The sequence below is a fragment of the Neopelma chrysocephalum genome, unplaced genomic scaffold, assembly GCF_003984885.1.
Source record: "Neopelma chrysocephalum unplaced genomic scaffold, ASM398488v2 Primary Assembly neopelma1_98, whole genome shotgun sequence".
Classification (NCBI taxonomy): Eukaryota; Metazoa; Chordata; class Aves; order Passeriformes; family Pipridae; genus Neopelma; species Neopelma chrysocephalum.
Genome location: NW_020897761.1, coordinates 1,437,716 through 1,459,316, shown reverse-complemented (window position 1 = coordinate 1,459,316; position 21,601 = coordinate 1,437,716). Strand labels below are relative to the sequence as shown.

The 21,601-nt window shown below is 38.8% G+C and overlaps 1 protein-coding gene across 7 annotated transcripts in view; it reads right to left on the bottom strand.

Moving 5' to 3' along the window:
* The window catches only part of RALGPS2 (Ral GEF with PH domain and SH3 binding motif 2), a 109,424-nt gene that overhangs the window by 65,164 nt on the left and 22,659 nt on the right, over positions 1-21,601 (bottom strand). For 5 of the 7 annotated variants that reach the window (XM_027694760.1, XM_027694761.1, XM_027694756.1 and 2 more), the window contains 5 exons: positions 20,684-20,815; positions 19,036-19,164; positions 10,301-10,351; positions 5,559-5,642; positions 172-261 (listed from right to left, as the gene is read on the bottom strand). In XM_027694760.1, the coding sequence (XP_027550561.1) occupies positions 172-261; positions 5,559-5,642; positions 10,301-10,351; positions 19,036-19,164; positions 20,684-20,740 (411 nt within the window). In that variant the 5' untranslated portion in view covers positions 20,741-20,815. Of the gene's footprint in view, positions 1-171; positions 262-5,558; positions 5,643-10,300; positions 10,352-19,035; positions 19,165-20,683; positions 20,816-21,601 lie in introns of those variants that run through there. The other 2 variants (XM_027694757.1, XM_027694759.1) reach the window with 1 other exon arrangement.

The following is a 21,601-nucleotide window of genomic DNA, read 5'->3' as shown; positions in this document are numbered from 1 at the left end:
TACTCTTTTATAAACAATATGTAAAATAAAGCATCTTTGCATTACCTTAATTAAGCTAAATCAGGTTTCAGATAAATATTTCCCCATGTGTATTTTTGAACTGACCAACTTAGGTATAAAACCTTTAATTGTGGTGAATCCCACACACCCCTTCCCAACCCAAATTCTTACCTTTGCAGTTTTAATGTAGTGGCTCAAAACCTCAGCTCGTATTTTCAAAGTCTGTGCATGCAGAATCTCTCTAACAACCCAGAAGCTTACCTGGAAGGTAGAAAAAATTCCCTTTTAGAAAATACAGAGTTTCAACATAACCCTTTGAATAGTTTTATTTATTTTTATAGAAGTACAGTCTATGCAAACAGCCTGGATTTCAGGCTGAGCTCGAGGGTGAGATCTCACAGACACAAACCAAACGGCAAGACTCAAACTTCAAACAATGCCCTCCCAGGAAAACAAAATCATAGAGAAATTTTATTAGAAGTCTACAAATTGGAGGAATATAAACACTAAAACTGAGTTATATTCGTTGGTTTTGCTTTTCCACAACTTCGAAGCTGCACTACCCAACTCTCAGATGAGTTGAACAGCTTCAGCTACAGTTCACTGACATTTCCAACACCTTCAAAAAAAATTCATCCTGAACAAAAGGTAGAAAGTCCCTGCTATAACCTGGTTTATAGTTTGTACTCTTATTTCTGGCTATACCAATCACCTGCCAATTGATAGCACGGTACCACACTCCTGGGTAAGTTTTATAGGATTAACTTGACTGTGGTGTAAAATCACTGCTATATCCAGTGTGGTATAAAGGATGGTTGCTGCATTTCATACTTACATGAATGACTCAGAAAACCTATGTTTTAAAAGTGTTTTGTTAACATGTCTAAATTCTAACATTTTCTCTTCTCTGCTCCTTCCCCTCACCCACCCTCTGCCCCCCACAAAGAATGATAAAAAATAAACACCTTCATAACTGTAATAAAGCAGTAGCAAAGAATTAGCCAATAGTAACAAATACTGCAGCTTTTATTCATGTATTCACCACAAGTTAGGAAAAACTGAATTATCAAGATACAGCATGACTGGTATTTACAAAACTACCAGAAAAGGTGTAGGAAGAAATGCACCTTCTCATACCCAAACACCTTTCAACCTGTCATGTTGCTTTGATTTTTAAGTGATGCTAAAGAGCTTCTTGTAAACTAACATTGTCTGTGTGTTCAGGTTCCTGCCCGAAACTTCAATTAAAAAAATGAAATATCCCGTTTCACTTTGTCCAGTGTGACAGTTTTAATAGAGAACAGCATGAGAGGATCCACACCCCCACAAGGATTACATTTGCAGTGAAGTTACAGTGATCTGATGACAACCGGGATGTCAAAACACAACAGCTCTTTGGAACTGAAAAATGAAAGAATGACAAGAAAACCCACAAAAAAATCCCCACAAACATCTTGCATGACAAACACTTTCCTTTGGTCTGTTTGTCTAAGGCTGTATTAGCCAGGAAAGAATTCACCATGGAGCTCAGGTTTCTGTTTCCTTTCTTTTTTCTTCATTTTCTTTCCATTCCTTTTTGTTTTTTAAGCAATCTATCTCCAGATAAACTGTGTTGTCCTCACCAACAAAAAATGGTTCCCTATAAAATACAGAAGTACTGACAACATGAAATATTTGACAGTACTTCAAAATTCTGTCAAAAAAAAGTTTAACCTCAGTTTGATGCTCTGCTTTAGTTACACAGCTTGAGAAAAAGAACTTTTTTCCCTTGGCTGACCAACGAGTTTCTAAGGAGATGCTTTCCCTTTGAAGATCAAAGGAATTTAAATTTTTAACATAGATTTTTGTATCATAAAGAATCAGGTAGAGACAACACATGCCTTAAAAGCCCAAATCTCTTTGATTTCAGGTTAACAGAGTGTCCATGTAAGAGGAGAATGCTTTGATAGCCCAGACTGTGAAACACTTGCTCAATACACAGAAAATGCTCAAGCATTTTCATGAGGATGAAAAAACCAATTTATTCTGTTGGTCCTGACTTCTGTGAGAGTTCACTGGCATCGCAGTGACTGTGCCACACGAGTGCCCTTGTCTATCCAAGGAAGCCTGGTTTCCATCCCAATCCCAGCCACACCCATCCCAACACTTCCAAGCTCTTGCAGGGGAAAACAAACCCAAAGCAGAAGAAAATGCAGAACTTCCTTGGAAGCTCAGAGTCAGCCAGTCCCTTCAGAGACAGAGCAAGCAGGAGATACAGAATTAAACACAGTTCATCACTTCCATTGCAACCACTGTCACTTTGCTTTGATGTGTTTTTACTGACACAGACACTGGTTTTGGGCTGGTCTTGTCTATTAACTGGCATCTTTAGACAGCCCCATAATCTGATGTATTCCAAGCATTGAAAAAGAAATCATTTAAACAGACCCTTTCATTAATTCTTCATGTAAATCATGTGTATTTGTTCCATATATTGTGGTTATCTTGCTTCAAATCCTCTCTCACTGCATTTAAATGTTGTTCTACCAATATCAATCAGCTGGATGACTCATTGCCTTTGATACCAGTTCAAACCAGCATTTAAACCCTTGACATATAATTGTACATTTATATTCTTCCCTATTAAGGTCAACCTAGAAAAACAGGCTTAACTTTAGAACATATCTGTTTCTTAAATCACATCTTGAGCTTTTTAAATTATCCCATGTTTGCCTTATCTGAAATACTAATTTTGTTATACTGCTGCTTTGAAGTTCATAGTTGCTGCTTCCAAAGTTAGTTATGCTTTCTGTGCTAATTAGAAGATAGGCAAAATTGAGAACCTCTCTTTAATAGTTTCTGAATTTCTCTTCAAAGTATCTTCCATGCACACTAAACCTCTTCACCATTCCATTTCTATATTTCTGATAACCCCAGTCAAATCCACAGCGATTCAGCAACACTACAATATTCAAGACAAACTTCTCCCACACATAATGTTTGCATTTGGGTTAGAAAAAGACACAAAAACCCCAAAACCAAAACCCCCAAACCAGAGTCAGTAAAACACGAAATCTGCCTTTTGCAAGTGGGATCTTTTGCTTTAAAACTGGTCTAGTGTTTTGAATCTAGTTGACTAATTTCTCTAATATTTTGAGCTCTGGGGCAGCACAGTTCCATTCCCACTCCAATAAAAACCTCAAGGAGGAGGTTTTCAATAGAGATGATCTGACAACCAACAGCAACAGTGACCTTGACATAAACAGCTACCTTGGATAAACTGTGTTTGTTTGAAATACATGATAAATGCTTATTTTCAAAAGGTAGAACAATGATCTAGGCAAACCTGGCAGTTGTGCCCTGTGACAGATTTACCAGTAACAGCAGCAGTGAGCAAGTACACAACTCACTTTCAGAAGGAAGCAGAAAAAGGCAGAAATCAGAGTTTAAAAAAAAATAAGAAATTACATAATTATAAACAATACTCATCAGTAAATGTGTAGATCTATGGAGTACCACCTACCAGTGTATTCACTGACAATAAGAGAGTCCTGGCATGGAACAATTCAATTGATTTCTCTTCCCTGAACTGGATCTGTTTTTACAGGCACCACATATAATTATCACATAACTCAGGCTGGAAATACCCGAGTGCATCCTCAGTGGACTGCAATCACCTCCACAGAACCACTGCTGCCTCCAAAATGCTACCAGCAGATCAATCTGCTGTGAAGAAGCTGTTAGTGATTTAATATTCTCTTTACTCAAAAGTGAGAGCTGTTCATGGTTTTCTTTTGGCAGGTTGGGGGGGAGAAGAGACAGATGCATAATGCATAATTTAAACCCTGGGAAATTTCAAAGGTTAACACAAGTTTGAGGAAATGTGTTCCTGCCTGAGAAGGCCAAAAGTGATTTGCAGTGATTTTCCTGATTCCTTATTTAGGACTAAGCTTTAGAACACCCTGGTAAGTGGAGCTGAAACAATCTTTGTCCCTGTCTACTCCTATTATACACAAATAAGACTCATCAAGGCTTTCCTTGATGCCAGAAGTGGAAGTCCTTATTCCCATGGTAAGTTTTCCCCTCCTTCCTTCTGGCTGCTGAGCACATTTTACCAATTCTTTGGTATGTATAAAGTACCTTAAATAATAACAAATGAGAAGTGGGGTCCTTGATGAGGTAACTGCCTAACATGGTCCTTACTACAAAACCAGCCCAGAATATTCAGCAAAATGAACATTTCTTGGAAGAGACAACTTCCATGAATAAGCAAGACAGTAAATGTTGGAATCAGTGCTGTATCAATGAAATTAATATCAAAAGTATTAATGTTTTTACACCAGTCTACACACTCGAACAGGAGCAACTTGAAAAGCTATATTAAGAAAATTTCAACTAAATGCAAGAAAATCACCACCACCAAAAAAATAACATGAACAAAAAACCCCCAAATCCTCAACCAAACCCCCCCAGATCTCAACAGATGATGTGGTCACAAGAAGTTTTCAGTGTAACATTTTCTCTTTGGTCAAGTGGAAAATCAGGTCCAAAACCCACACCCAGGCAAGGATTGCAGTCATTAGAAGGTTAAGACACACTCTCTGTGTTTTGGATGAGAAGAAACAGGATTTGGTCATTCCTGAATGTGAGCAATCATGAAAAGTGAGAAAATACACAAGAATTGATGGGGAAAAAAAAAACCCTGAAAAGGTTAGTTTGGTCTGAGTTTCAGATGAATAACAAAGATGTCTGTAAGTCTGAGACTGGGTACAGAGGTTAGAGCTGGAAGAGAGCTTGTAAGTTTGAGACACTATTAAACATTTACAAGAGAAGAGAGGAACAGAATTACTTCATCTGCAAGAGAAAATATAGCATTACTTAAAAAGTATTACAGTTTTGAAACTTGCTTGGCCAACTACATAGCTGGAGTCTTACAGCTTCAATTGTGGAGAAAGCTAAAAATTCTGTTCTTCTTTTAAGGGCTGATTTTATGCAGAGAAATTGTTAAGTAAGGAAATCATAAATCTCAAACACACTACCTGAAAACCTTGAAAAAGTCCTGCCAAAATAATTACCTTGAAAAAATTCTGCCAAATAGAGAGTTAAACAAATTTTGTACAGAAAAATTGTTCAGAGTTTTTAAAGTTTGACTAGAATCACCTTAAAAAGGTAACCATCCTGACAGCAGGCTTCTATTTCTGGGGACAAAAGCATCTATGTGAAGCAAAAGACACGAACACAGAAGGAAATTACATCTAATTACTCCTCCAGAAATCCTGCATGGTAAGCATTTAACCTGCAATTATGATTCTCTCTTTATATAAAGGACAGCCAGCATTTATGGGGAAAATAGGCACTTTTCATCAATTACTGCTATTTAAAACAGAATCACAGCTATTTCTTCAGCACTGGCTTGGACTTTCTATATATCCTTTAGATAAAGTGTCTGCTATAAGGAGTTCCTTAAGTTTTCAAGTAATCAGCTGTGATCCAAAATAAAAGTGATGTGCCAGAACACTTAATCCCACAGACTTTTTAAAATGTGTACATGTAATAAGGCTTGGAAAAAAATAACTCACATGATTGAATCTTCTGGTGAAAGCAACAGCATTTGGTGCAGAACTGTATTTCTCTTTTTTATTCCAGCCACAGCTTGCCAGCTCCTGGGAGAACAAGGATGAAAATTCACTTCTTTAATTTAGTGCATAACACATGTTCAGAGCCATGTAGAGACACAAATCTCTTCAGTTTCAAAACAACTTAACAGAGCAACAATACATTGAAGTAACACAGTTACACTGGTTCTGATTCCTTTGGCAAATTGGTATTCCACAAGTGTAATTTCTGAATTGAGTTACTGGATTTTTACAGTTCATCTTTTGTTGAATTAGGCACTTTGATAATTCACCTCTTACTAGGAGATTCATTTTGTTACCACAGAAAATCCTGCCTTAAATGTGGATCTCAGATAGAGAGCAACATGTTCTTTTGTGTTTAATCACCTTCTGAAGATACTTAAAAGTCTACTGAAAAGATACACCTTGTTAACTCAATGTAAGACATGCCCCATTATTTTAATTTGGCATGTTAATAAGTGCCCCACTGCCCCGGCCCTGCACATCTGAAGGCTCACACAGTGCAGACATCTGTGGCAACAAATTTGGGAATCCTTTGGCTCTTGAGAGGAAACAGACAGCACTGGACACTGCAAAACAAGAGATGCTGCTCCTGACTGGAGAGACACACATCCAAACCCTTTCCCAGGGGTGTGGAGGCACAGCTCTGCAGGCCCTCAGGCCTGTGCTGTCAGTTCAACAGCTGAAGCCAACACCTACCCCATGTCCAGGGACAGACACAGAGCTCTGGGAGTGCCAAAAGCAGTTTTTTCCCCTCCCTTTAAGGAGATGTAAGAAATGCTTCTCCACCTCACTAGCAAGACCTCTCTCCCCTGTACAGGCAGCTTTCTTTTCTCTTGTCTATCAACTAAAATAAAAGTCATTTCCCTTTGCTGCCTGTCCAGTTTCCCAGCATTCCTGACTGACCCCTCTGCTCCATGGGACACTTGTTAAGACCCTCTTGCCCCTTGCTAGAACCAGCTTGTCTAAACTCACTGCCCTTGAAAAACACTCATTTCTCTGCTAAACAGACTGTGCTGCCTGTTCCATTACTCTATTTCAGGCATGGTTCTCAGTCTTCCTCTAGAATTCCACTTTTTCCACTACAAGTTTCAAACCTGAAGTGTTCACCAGAATTACTTCCTTAGTCTGCCAGTCAAGTCAGGCACAGGAGCTCCATCACTACAACCACCAATTTCCTATTTTATGTGATACATTTAAAATGAGGTGAAAAACTGAAAGATTTAGGATCAAGAATAAACCCCTGAACTTCCTTCAACTTCCTTCAAAACTCATTTTGGTTTTTATTCCTTTTTGAATACATAGAAGATTTTCTTTTCCTTAACAAAATACTATGGGAACACTTAAATTATAACCCGTATTACATGGCAGAAAGAGAGATTGTGTTTCTCACTAAAAGCTTTATATGGGTCAAAGTGAAAGTCTCCAAAAGAGGTGAGAGAAAGCAAGGATTAATAGCAGAACCATTCTACAACTTCAGAATTATCAGAAATTAAGAATATTCAATAAGTGAGGGTTTTTTTCACCGCCTAGCCTGGTGAAGCAGAGGGGATGAAGAGGTTAAAGACAGTAACCCACTAAAGACTTTCAGTGTGAGTACATATGGGCAAATAATTTTGGGTCATGTACTAAAATATGTAAAATAAGTAATCAGATTTTCCAATAAAAGCAAGCTGATGTGTTCTGCAAGGGGACACCTGGCCCTTGGTTAATGTTAACATAAGTACCAGCAGCACAACTGAGCAAGTCTGAGACTCCTTTTTGTTTCACAGTCCCTGCTCTCTGGAAAGCCACAACCACTACAAGAAAGAGAGAATAAAAAACACACCCCTTGTCACTCCCAGGGAACAGACAGAAATCTTATAACTGATTGGGGGAATTCCCATTTTTTTGTTGTTTCCTAAAAGTTAAATTCCAAATTGGCTGCTTTCATACAGACAGAAGTTTCTGTCAGAGAGGTGTGTTCTTTATGACCTTCATTTCTTATACTGTAGCCTGCTAATTATTAATTAACAAAGAAACAGTAATTCCTTCTCATTTCTTTTCTCAGAAGTAACTTGCAGGCATTTTTTGGAATGCAGAAAGGTCGTTTCCAGAACCCCCTGAAGTGATAAAAGCCTGCTTAAAGCTCAGGCAGAGAATTATGTCACTATATGATGTCCAAGCTGTGGTAACAGGTCAAGCCCCCGCTTCTGGCTCATCCCAAATGTAAAGTGATCCACTACTCCTTAATCCCGAGTTCAGTGGGCAACACTGAGCTCTCTGTCTGTGTTTTCACAAGCATGAGATGGTGACTTGTAGTGGGTTGTGTGCAGGAACTCGAGGACACACCTGAACCCACAAGAAGAAATTTGCACACAGACAGAAATAATTTGATTTATTTGCCACAGATAGAGGCAAAGCTACAGAAGTATATAACTGTGTGCCATGAGTACGTTCATTGATTTTGATGCTAAAAGTAACTATATATTGTTCTGGAAAGTGTTATTCAGCTTTGGTTTCTGTTAAGATAACCAAGATGAAGTTCTGATGTTGCTTTAAAAGAAAAGCGACCTATAATAATTAAAAAACATGGTTTCATACAATGAAGAACATGCAACACAGTAACTTTCAAATATTAAAAGACATTTAAAAAATACTGCTCACACCCCCTAAAGATGGTGAAAAGTCATCTTCAGCAATTTTAAAACTAAGCATCTTGGAGTGCATCTTACAGAACCCTCATTTGGGAAAACTAAGGAACACACATTCAAAAGCTCAAAATTCCCGTTCAGATACCATTCTACAAAGTTTGGGAAGCAAAGGGAGATTCAGAGCCTGTATAACGTAGATTTAGTGGTGAATTAGAACAACCTGTCGTCAAAGACCCTTCTTTTAAATCTCAGCACAGTGAGAAAATTGTTGTTCATCACCTCCCACTGGGCGTGCAGATGAGAGCTCTGCAATTTGATATCGGTGTCAGTAGATCCTGTTTTGTTTTCTAATTTCAAATTCCACAACACTTGAGTGCACACGTCGAGGGATGGGTAAAGATTTACAAGCTGAATCAAGAGGTGGGTATGGCACGGTCTGGTAGGAACTTGAAGGAAACTCAGAAACCCACAACACCCCATTAACCTGCTGTCAAAACACCTTTAGGCAAAGTAAGTCTTTCCATGGCTGATTTTCCCTTCTGCAAACCAGCAGAAAAGCAATTTAATTGTGTCCAGCTTCTTCTGACCTGAGAGTTGATCTTCATGGCCCCTTTCCTTAGAGGATTAACACAATTCAGAGACACATCAGACAAGGGACCTCTGAGTAGCTGTGGGGGAGCACTGAGGGACAGTCAGTACCTGCACCCTGCCAGAGCCTTCAACTGCTTTTGTGTCAACACCTGAGTCAAAACAGCCACCCTTCCTCGTGGATATTTTCCAGGGAAGACATCACATCAATTTTTCTTATGCAACACATACAGATTTCTTATAAATAATTACTTTCTAGATATATTCACCTACGCTCCAACAGTTTTTCTGGATATCCTTAGAGTGCTTTCAAATGGCAGAATATGTTTCTCCTGATCTTCTAATAGGATCTCTCTTTTTTTTTCAAGCTCTTTTCCAAAACTTTAAAGCATTTTTCGATTTTATCTGACTCTTTTAAATATTTTCCTCCTATGTGTGTTTGTGTACTACTTTTTCTAATGTTAAGCATTGCTGTGATGTAGGTTCAAACCAGATCAAATGGGAAGCTCTTTGAAAGATTAAACCAAAACCAAAACACCCACACAAATCCACAAGGGCTGAGAAATAGCTTGCTGAAATCATATAAAAGCTGAATCATGGCAACATTTTCAAGTACAGTTCAAACAGCAGCTTTCAAAAAAAATCTGCAGGTACACAAATGATGGAATCAATAATCCCAACCAAGAGATTGAGCAGGTTTCTCCACTGGAAGCAAAGTATTGTTCAGTGTGACACAAGAGTGTCATGACAAAGCCTTCTCCCAGTGAAATAGTTTGTGATAGACTGAAGGTGGCTGATGAGCTGAGAAAGACTTCCACAGTACTGGTAAAATGACAATAAACTGAAAAATAAACCCTCAAAAGTGCAAAGCAATGCCCACAGGAAAATGCTAATGGTACAGAAATAAGGGAAAAAATGAATCATTTATTGCAGTCACTGTGAAGATCCTGAAAACATCAGTTCAAGTTCAGCTGAAATCTGAAAGGAATATGGCATTACAGAAAAACAAACCAGAGAGCACAAATCATTGATATATTATCCTGACAGACACACAGATCACACACATCTTGAATGTTAAGATGCCATTGCAACCATTTCTGTTTTTCCAAATAGGATATGAACCAGTTACAGAAACACAGGACAGGATGAAGTATTAAACAGGTGTCAGTAGGTGAAACCCAAAACATTATGATCAGAATTATCAAATCAGGATGTTTTTCATTCAGAAACACTAAACCCCAGATGCTTCATCTCCAGCACTAACTGAATATTTAAACACCAATATTATTGCCCAAACAAACTATTAGTTCCAGATATTCTTGTGTTAAAAACCATCTGCCTCAGAGCTGTATTAACTGGGACAAAAATCAAGATTTATAGACATACACTATGCAATTCCAGAATTTGTATTCTGGCATAACTTTTTTCATTTACATTTAAAAACAAGGCCAATGAAATACTTACCTCTGGTTGAATTGCTTTAAATACAGGCACATCCATTAGTGTTATTTGACCCTGGAACAAAAATTTTAAAAATCACAAGTTAAGATCAAAATTAACCTTGCATTCCATTAAGGTGCTGTGCTGATTAAGAACTGCATTTGTTCTGTTTCCTTTTCTTATTTGGCTTTCCTTTGGTTGCTAATTTCAGAGGTTTCGGCTCCTACCTCAGGGCCATCCTGCAAAACCAGGGAATAGAGTGCTCCCAACTCTGTATAAACAAATAATAAACAAATTATGAGAAATTATCCTGCAGTTACACATGCAAGTCAGAGCTTGAACTAGGAACAGTATGGAAGAGGCTACCCCAGAAGACAAGGAACTGACTTCAGCTGCTCAAGGGCAGTTTCTCTTCAAATTCTGAATGTTCATCCAGGTGCCACACGATTCTATCAGAACATCCCTAACATTTGCCAATCGATACTTGAACCACATTTGATTAACTAAGCAAAGTCATTGTTCAGTTGCTCAGCAACAGTGCAAATCAAACCCAGCCATCTCTCTTGCAGCAGCTCAGAGTCAGCGAGTACATTTTCATTCTGGGTTGTCTGGTTAGCTTTGAAAAGTGTAAAGTCAAAGATTGGTGTCATGGTTTGAGAGCCCCAAAATCCAATTTCTGAGTCCAAACCCCCCTCCCACATCTCGACCCAGTGTGAGATGGGTTTTCCAGACACCACACGAGACTCAAAATGCGGGGAGGGAAATATATTACAATGACTGTACACATCTCATAAATATTATATTACATTACATATATAATCTTAACCATCTCTACCATGATATATCATACACAATTATAATTATCTTAACTCTTTCTTCTACAATAAAGCAGTATTTACAATGGATCAAATCACTTTTCCCTCCAAATAAAAGTCCAGGAGGGAAGAAGGAAGAGATCCATTCCACTCTCAGAAGCAGCAGTGTCTCTCTAGGGCAACTGGGTTTTGCATTTTGAAACATATTCACAGAGCCTTATTTTAAGCTTATTTAATCCTGTACAATTTAGGATTTCCTTCTGACTCCATAGGCTGTCACAAAAGACCATTTCTTTTCAAGAGCACATAGGCAGCCCAGAAACACCAGCGCCATCCAAGTTAGATATCACAAATATCCTTCTAATGATGAATCCAGGGACCTTGTTCTGTTCCCTCAGCTGTCAGCTGCACAGCTTTATTCCCATTTCCTTGAAAACAGCAGCTCCCCATTTATACACTCCAAGGTACACACTGACAGGTTTGTGGCTCTCACAAATTGCCACTGCCACTGAATGACACTGTGGATGGCAGAACAGCTCCTCGGAGAAAGTCAACCCTGCAGGAAAATTTTAACTGGGATGCTGTAGTTGAAAGCCAAAAAATGCAAAGAGATGCACCTGCTCTAATGAGACTCTGCTCTAATGACCCAATCTTGGTAGCACATCTCCTTGACCTCTAAATCTATTTTTGGATAGGAATTCTGACAATAAGCATTAAAAAAGATTATACAGAACAATTTTCTGTAACCAACACACTGCACACAATCATCTGCTATCCTGCAGTACAACATCACAGAAGCAAAAAGCCCTTTATGTGTTTTGTTTTTACCACACTTTCTTTCCTGGGCTCTGCTTTAGTCAGCTGCTCTTTCTTCCAAACGACACCAAGCTGGGCAGAAATGTTCATCTGCTGGAGGGCAGGAAGGCTCTGCACAAGGATGTGGCCAGGCTGGATTGATGGTCAGTTGTGCTGGGTCCTGCCCTGGGATCACAACAGGCCCAGGCAGCTCTACAGGCTGGGGGGAAGAGTGGCTGGAAAGCCACATTCTGGGAAGAGTTGACTCTTCCTTTTGATTTCCACAGTGAAGAAGCCACACCTGAAACAGCAGCCATAAAACTGTCCTGCCTCCCACCTGCCTGCTTAAGAATATCAAGCTTTCTCAGCAATGTGTTACTCTCAGTGAATATGTGGCTGATGGGATGGATCACTGTGCTTTTCAACAGAGGAAATCAATAGGAAAATCGGTTGGGGTTGGGAAGGTGGAATGAGAAGAATGGGCACTTCAATAAAATTCAAATCCAGGGTGTATTAAAAGATCCTTTCAAAAGGCACAGGCATTTGAATGGTTATTAATATTCCACTGCAAATCCTCCTCACTAAAACAAGATTACAATAACAGTACAACTGAAAGGAGCCAGGACACTGATTCACTGTTCACAGAGCAGAGAATGCTTAAAAATAAATGTCTTTCTTCCCAGCCCTCCAGAACCTGTCCTCTTCAGCAGCCTGAACTGCCTCAGCTAAATTTGACTGCTTGCTTCAGTAGCGACTCCTAAACCAATTATTACTTTAAGACAGGCTCAATACCAAATATTTATGAAATAGAATGTTTCATTAGAACTTCACAGTAAAATTTCTATATCAAAAATAAAGGCACATGTTTTAGATGGGGACATTAAAAAGGGCACCTCGACATTGAAAAAACAGATGTCAAGGGTCAAGATTAACAGTCATTACTAAAGATATTTGAAATTGCTATTAAGTACATTAAAATATTAAAAAAAGCCTGAGAACTCAAAATGCTCAGTAAGTTTTAATAGAGGAACAACTTTCTTTTAGTATCACGTTGATATTAGGCTGATTTTTTTTTTTTTTGCTAGTTTGGTTGATGTGTTTCTGCTTTTACTAAAATCTTCAGTAACACTGTATCACATCAGCACTTGTTCAAGAAACATCCCTTATTGAGGTCCCTTTCTTAAAGAGCTTGAAATTTCCATTAGGAGTTCCAAGTGCTTAATAAATTGCTCATAATTCAAAAGAATCGAGCCACTGAGAGCTGAATATTGAAGCTGATGGATAAAAAGCCATTTGACTTCATATGTACGACATCGTAACTCACATTAGAGTTTAAAAATACCTCTGACAAAACAGACAGTTTGAAACATTTAACTTGCTCTCATTTGTAAGTCTAACTACTGGATTTTTACCCTTTTAAAAAGGTGCTCTCTCACTGCTGAGTAAAAAACAAAGCAAACTGAAAGGCTGGCAGTCTAATTAATGGCACTTGAAATGACAAAACTTCAAAAATAATTTAGGATTTTTACATCATGTGCCATTGCTCAGCTTTAACAGCAAAAAAAATCTTCTGCCTCCACCAACTCAGGGGTATTTAAGCCCCAAGAAACAAAGCCACTAGTTTGGTTCCTGCAGTGAGAGAGATACAATGCACTAACTTTTCTCACTCCAGCTCCTCAACCCAGCCAATACAAATTCCTGGAGAGCTTCCCTCTCCCAAATGTGGTTTAATGCGTTAATATTCAACCCAAAAATCATAAGTGTTCACATCAACTTGTTACACGAAGCTGGCCAACCATAACTTCTCTGGTTTTGGATTGTCAGCCGCATAGATTTCAAAAAATAAAAATTATTACATGTGCAATAAAAAGCTGCAAACTTGTCCTTACTTATCTTTTAAATAAGCATTCTGATTATGCAAAGATAGGGAAACTTGATATTTTCTGTCCTTCCAGAAGTGATATATCTATCAAGTTCATTTATATATTACAGTATTCCTTCATTGCCAAGGTAAAGAGTGAGCCAAATGGAATTTTTGTGTCTGTGTTTGCCCTAGATCCTAGATAACAGCTCTGGAATATGATTAGAAGAGGTATGTTTTTAATATATAACTAATATATTTCCCAATTCTCAACCACTTGAAGAGCTCTACAAGGGAAAAACCATCTTTTAAAAACAGAGAATGATCATTTTCCAATTAACACACCAGAACAGTAGCTGGCAGATATTTCCCCACCCCTGCCCAGCCACGGGAGCTTTGCATGTGCAGAAGACCTTTCCTGGGGACAGTCTCCAAGAGCCAAGTTTAAACATATTTTATCTCTCGTGGGCGTTGAGAAGTTGGACTCGTTAACAATTAACTACTTCAAACTACTAAAATTATGACCACGCAGCTTCGTATAAAGAGGTTTTACCCCTCTCTTGGGGAGATGTGTCAGGTCAGAAATTTTACATCCAGACGACTAAGAGCTACTTTTCTGTGTCCTGCTTCTTTCAGGAATATGGAGAAGCTCAACAAAATGAAATTTTAAAGTATTTCCCGATTTTTTTTTTCCTCTTTTCTATGAGTACACCCGGATTATGCTCCTTCCATAAAACCCTAGTTCCATTTAGGACCACTGTGTTAAGCTCCTCTCCACGCTCCTCTATGAAAATTCCCATTGGATCTGGGCTATGATCCCACCTTTCTAGTCCCTAGCCTTGTCTCAAGTGTGAACTCTTTCTATCAGGCCACTGCTAGTTTTCCTGCCGTGTCCCTGCCCTAAGGACAGTACACTTCCTACACAGCTCCTGGACAGAGACCCTCAGTGCAACACGAAAAACTAAGTTTCTGTTTGGGATAGGAAAAAAAGGAAAAAAAAAATCCAATGTCTGCATTTTGGTTATTGAAGAATACTGCCATCACCTGATTTTCCTTGAAGCCATGTTGGTTCGAGCAGCACTTCATAAATTGTTCCTTAATCTGAATTTTTAGAAGGAATTACATTTAAGCCTTCCAACTTGGCTTAGCACTGTCTCTCTGAGCTGCCAGGACACTTTTCCTCACTGAAAAAATAGCTAAGCCTCTGTTAAAGCACGGCATCAGTAGGAGAATAATTCTGCTGTCCAGAAGGAACACCAGGGGATTCGAGTTCCTGTGTTGAAACTCTCCTTGTTTTCTCACAACGTCCACTCCAAAACTTTTATCATTAATAGCTCCTCCACATGCCATAATTAAGTTGCTTCTTCTTGCTCTCCTTGGGAACATGTTTACTCTAATGTTCTTGTGTAAAGTAAAGCTAACAGGATATAGGTAACTTGATATTTAACTGTCACAAGAACGTCTCTGAGAAAAACTCCTTGTTTCGACTGAACGGTTTTTAAATAAACTCTATTTGTGTATTGTTTCCAAAATAAGCAGGATCTTCTTCCAACAACCATTTGACAAAGCTTAACTGGAATCAAAAAGAAAGAAATACACATACATCTCAGCATGATCTTACTCCACAGCACTTCCAGGGACCAGGGTGAAGAATAAAGAATCCTTCTTAGATAACTCGGTGGAAAGGAAAAAAGCAATGGATTTATACAGCTGCGCTTCCCTTAATTCTACCTCAAATATTTACACCACCGTGGCTAAGCAGAAGTATAAAATGAAAAAGTGAGTCAAAAAGTAATAAACAGTCAGATAATTAAACAGTAGCTGTCTAAGAAATACGAATTTACTGTAAAGCAAAAAATAAATATTTCTTCAACCTGAGGTTCCCCAGCACCTTAATTTGGAGCTCATGTCCCCGAGTATTTTCCTTTTTTCCTTCAAGCCTCCCCTTTCCACTGCCACTGCACCACTAACATATCCCACCCCACAAATTGTGCCCTGTATGCTTAAAACCACAGTTCTCCCCTGGCTGAAAATGGGGAGCATTCACTGTGACCCTGCACACACACAACGGGCCAGACACCGCTGGGCAGTCCTGGCACCAACCTGCTTGTGGCTTCCAGCCCACTAATAAAGAATTGAGCAGTGACCAGCCTAAAAGCAGGTATTTACATCAGAGATGGTCTCCATTTCAGCTACAAAGATGTCTGCAGAATCCTTGGCAAAAAACAAACGTGTCCTGGTTCATGTATTCGTTGAATTTCCCCAAAATCTATGCAACGTTCAATATGTCCCCTGAAAGGGGGGGATGGAAGCTGCAAGGTGATAAACTATACATTTTAAATCAGCAGCAGCTCTGCCTGAAGATCTCACCCATTTCAGCTGTAACTTGGCCCTTTCTAAAGCAGCCTTCAACCTCACAAAGAATTTAAACCACCCAGTTGGAAACAACCATATAACTGACTATTACACCTAAATTACAACAAGAATTTCCATTACTGTTCAAACTGGAGCCCCTGAAGGGCTGGTGGACTTTTGCTACCAAGTCAGTGTGAGATAAAGGACCATTACATGGAAAGGCACACCAGGAAAACTAACATTCAGGGTAGTGTAAGATGACTGCCAAAGGGAAGAATATGGAAAGAAAATCACCAAAAATATCTGCACTCAGGTTTCTCCTTGGCTTGGTAAGCAGCTTCTTGAAAATACAGGATTACAAGTGATAGCTTTTGTTGTCCAACTTGCCTCTTACCCACTAACTGACTAACCAGATGGAGTTTTGAAATCACAATGATGTCTCTAAGTCAGTGGGAACTGAAAAGACATCTGTGTGTCTCATTGGTACTGAAACCACCAGCATGGCTCTTATTGCCAGTATATCTCAAACAAATATCTTTCAGACTGTTGCTCTTTTTCTTCCAGGCTGTTTGTCCCATCTGTACACAGTGACCTGATCAAAAAGCAACATTATCATAAAGGTACAGGATGAGACTTCACAATGCTCTCATTGACTTGGTCACTTAAACTCTCACCTTTATACTGCCTAAGCACTGGAATTCTTTGCCATTCCAGCCAAGATTCCCTAGCCATTAATCAGACAGCTGTCTAACCAGCTCTTGGGCAGCAACCTGCTTTTATTGCTGTTTTACTGGCTTTATCACATTATCTTTCCTCTCAAGGAACAAGGCACTTGGCCAGCCCCCAAATCATTTAATCAGTGTACCACTTGAGAATGAATTATATTTTTTTAAACAGTATTCACTCAGCCTTCCCTAGTGACAGATGTCTGTAGTCTGCACTGCATCCATTTTACAAGAGCTATCACTAATCTAAAAGCTTCCCCATACTTAGAAAAAGCAACAGGTAGCATATCCATGTCCAATCCATGCTGGTGTCCTCAAAAGCTTGGCCATACTTAACATCACTCTGGTAGTCCTCACATTTAACACTGAAATCCAGATTTTACACTTCTCTGTTATGGCAGGACTAAACCCAGGAAGAATAAGGAAACGGCCAATAAAATAAACACAAGCATAAGGGTCAAAGGTATTTTGCCTCCAAGGTACCTAAATTTTTGGCAAATTTACTTACTGCTACAACCTTCAGCAAGAATGATCAGAAAAAGGCAGCACTCAAAGCAAGCAAGTGCTACTGGAAAAGCAGATAAACCTGCCTGGGGAAACAAACATTAACAAAGAGGTGCAGCTGTGTAATGAAACACTGAAGAAGAAATGAAAATAATTATTTCCTTGCCAAAGGGCTGAACACTTATAGTTTTGCTCAATTGCTCAGAATTCTACCTGTAAGATATTTCATATCCATTCACAGTAAATGAAACCTGCTATGAAGAACTAGATACTTTGAAAGGGAAGAGTAAAGATGTTTCTTTTGGGGAACTGAGAAAACAGCAAAATTATACCAGGTAGTATAAACCCCAAAACACAAGCATAGCCTCAACATTTTAATGTGAGATTCTTAATTAAAAGATTCCTGTGAGTGGAACCCTACCCAGTTTGAGACAAAATATGAAAACAGTAAAAACACTGGATTTGAATACAGATTTTTATCTAGCTGAGATTTACTAAGTAGGTAACAATTAAAACAACCAATGTGAAAGGTTTCTGCATGTGAGAGATGAAGGATTAGACAGTAGAGCAGAAGGATTATGAAATGTGATACAAGACAAAGCACCCTGGTATATTTGGCTGTCCAAGTGAGTGACAGCAACTCCACACAGAGACTTATTGCTCTATTCTGCTGCTCCACAGCAGCCACTGCTTCAGTGAATGAACTCATTCTGGCCCCAGTGCATAATTCCACTTGAATTCATGCCCCCAGCCCCAAATCCCCTAAGTACTTAGATTTCCTTTATGTAGAGAAATCACAAGATAAACCTGAGAGGGTAGCCAGCCCCAAAAAGCCTTCCCAGGGAAAGCAGGTGATGCATTGCCCAGCTGTTCCTGACCACGGTGCAAAGGAGAGGCCCAAAGCACATGACTTGAGCCTCAGTCAGGAATAAATCCCAGTCACTCTCCAAGAAGAATTTCATGTGTAAGTACCTACCCCTTCATGATCCAGCTGCTTTAAATTTTCAGTGTGCTCATTAGAATCAATTTAGCCGCTAGTAATTAACAGAAGTAGTTATTAATGATTACAAACCAGAACAAACTTAATGGGAATATTCTGTGATGTATTGATAATTTCTCCAGGACAAATCCTCATGGATCTCATCACTTGAATTATAAATACAGTAAGAGCAATAGGTTGTTAGCAATCTTTCTAGTAACATACTTGAATCACCTGGAGGGACCATCTGTTGTCCTAATCCCTACAAGTAGGGTAAAAGTAAAAAAAAAAAAAATCACCCAATGTTTTGGTTAAACATCTTCTTTTTCTGTACACTCAAAAAAAAAAAAAAAAAGAAAGCACTCCCTACAGTAAGAATTAACAGAGTTAAAAATTAAAACACCTCCACAAAAAAAAACCAGCACAGATCAAGTATAGTCTTGCAACTAAACTCTGCATGTCAGAATTAAGCTGCATCACATAGATTTAAGAATCTTTGGTCTATGCTACATGTAAAAGGGTGAAAAATACCTGGACAGCAGAGCCCAAAAAGATTACTTACCATTAAACAGAATACAGACAATTAAGAACTAAAGCACAGGATCTGTTTTTAAAACCCATGGATGACAGAAGTCAAGCAAAAAGTACACAGAAATGGAGAAGCAGAGGAAAAGCTGCCAGGAAGATTCAGACATAAAGCAATAAAAATGACTGGAATTGCTCACCGCATATTCCTCTGGGGTGACCTTCAGAACATCAAACACCACGGCATCAAAGCTCTTCTTCAGTTCAGCTGAACCTTTGTCACTCAAGGACTCAGAGCTGCTACTCTTCTGCAGAAACAAACAAAAACACTGAGGATATTTTGGTCCTCTCCTCTTCTTTTCGTCTTGTCTTTTTTACGCTCCCAAAAGCAACACTTCTGTTCAAACAACACAGGTCACAGAATTGTTCTGTTGGGTAAGTTATCAATTAAAAGTCAGCCCAGGACATGGTTTCTCCTGACACAGACTGCTAAAGTTTTCAAGACTGTGGATATGGGTCCTTGAAATAAACTCTTGTCCATTTTTAAGCACTTCTGTTAAAAGGACATAGAAAGAAAACACTCATTTAATTACCACATCTACTTTTAATTAGATTCTGACAGTACAATCTCTCTGAAAAACCTGCCTTTAAAACACCACCAAAACCTCCAAACCAGGGAGGCATTTTCAGTAAGCACTGTTCTTACAGACACATTTCAGTTACAAGTCCTCTCTTCTCCTGGTTAGTCAAGATAGGAGAAAAAAAATACTCCTTGCTGAAAGCAAATTCATGTAATTTTTGCCAAAATATATTTTACTCAATTTTATCAGACATCACATGAACATTCAAGACTATTTTGCCGAGTAAAAAGGCAGCTTTTCCTCCAAGAAAATTTTTCAGGTGCATGCCAAAAAATGGTCAATGATTCATAAAACAAGGGAAGCACAAAAATTTGTATAAACACAAACAGTGGTCTTGGAGACTGATGGCAACTGTCTTGTTTAGATATTGACAATATTTGTGAAATTATTTGAACCCTTTGGATAACAGAAAAGTCCAGTTTTCCTTACACCTTGTTGTGGTGCTTCCTATTTCCACATGCACCTGCAAGTGCACAGCACACACATCTGCTAACAAAATTTATGTGTAAATATATAAATAAGCCAAACACCTCTGGTAAGGTCCAATGAAGGAAGCAACTATAGTCAGGACTATGGACTTTGCAGTGTTCTAACTTCAGCCCAAGCCTTCTTTTCTTTGACAAATGCATGACAAATGCAAAACTACATTAACTTCAAAATAAGAGGCAGCAGTAGATGAGGCCAATCTGCATTGCTGGGATGATACACACACTCTTAGCTGTTCATTTCTAGGGGGCAGAAGCTTTGGTGGGCAGGAGGACCCCATATCTATGCCAGAATATAGTCCAAGAGACAAAGGGAACAACTTTATTCCACTGCTACTGTGCCAGACTGTCCCTCAACACACACAGATACACAAATACCCGTCAAAACATTTTCACAGGCCTTGCCAGCCCAGCTTATTGCACTAAGAGCATCTGTTCTTGTTAAAACTTGAAAGGAAAAGCTTTCTTTTCTAGTTGTGATAGAAGAGAACACAAAAAAAGGCAGTTTGGCTTTGGCAAGGCCAGAAATCCTAGCTCATGCTCTCTTTTGGTATACAAAGATCAGAACTTTACACTATTCACGTCTAAACTGGGGGTGTATGAAACCAACACACAAAATATGACTCTGCTGGACGAAACCTGTTAAAAGGAAAACATTTTAGTACCTTTAAAGTGAAAATGGAGTCCCTGATCACCCACCAAGTGAGGTTTGCAGTCCTTACCTCTGAAGCAGTGGCTGCAATGTTAACACTGCTGGGCTGCCCGTTCATCAGGTCCATGCTGCCCTCACCATCCGGCTCCAGCCCTACATGGACAGCAGCAGCATCATCTCCAAGGCAACCCAAGAACCATTCCTACAGGGAGCAGAAAGTCAGCAGAAACCACTTGGTCATGTCTTTTAACCAAGAGTCAGTACCTAGAATCCTTAACAAAATTAAAGGGCTCTCAAAACGGCGACACCACTTGGAGGTCCAGACTTCAAATTCTAACACATATTTTAAAATTGCCTATTTAAAAACAACATAAACAACTGAAGGTTCCAGGGAGATCCATCCCTTACTGGCAGTATCAGCTTATCATATTCTTTTTCCTACTATTTCTTATATACCAGGAATCAATATGTAAATGTATGCAGCAGCTCTAACTTAAGGTTAGGTCTGCAACATCAGTTCACAGCTTTTCCTTTTATTACCAACTTTTAAAAGTTTATTCCAGATGTTAACTCTGTTAGATAACTTTAATAAGGTGCTATCCAATCATTTCCTATCTTATATGCCTCTTTATCAGCTTCAAGTGAAAAATTACCATATCAAAAGCAATTAAAGAGTGCAAGTGGAATTTATACTTTTCTCCACAAATTACCCAAATTATTCCTCAGTAAAAACACCCAAAACAAACAGAAAAACACATGAAGGAAAACCCCACACACTAACTTTTAGTGCATCCTTTCAATCATACTATTACTTTTCATTTCTACAGAGAAAATGTTGCAAAGAAATGCAAACCTTTGGCACCCACTACAAAAACAATAAGACTACCCAAAACTGAAGTGTTACAGAGAGTAAAAACTGGTTTATGCTTAAATTTAATGAGCTCTTAGTGCCCTCTAGTGTGAAAACTGCTATAAATCAGCTTCCTTA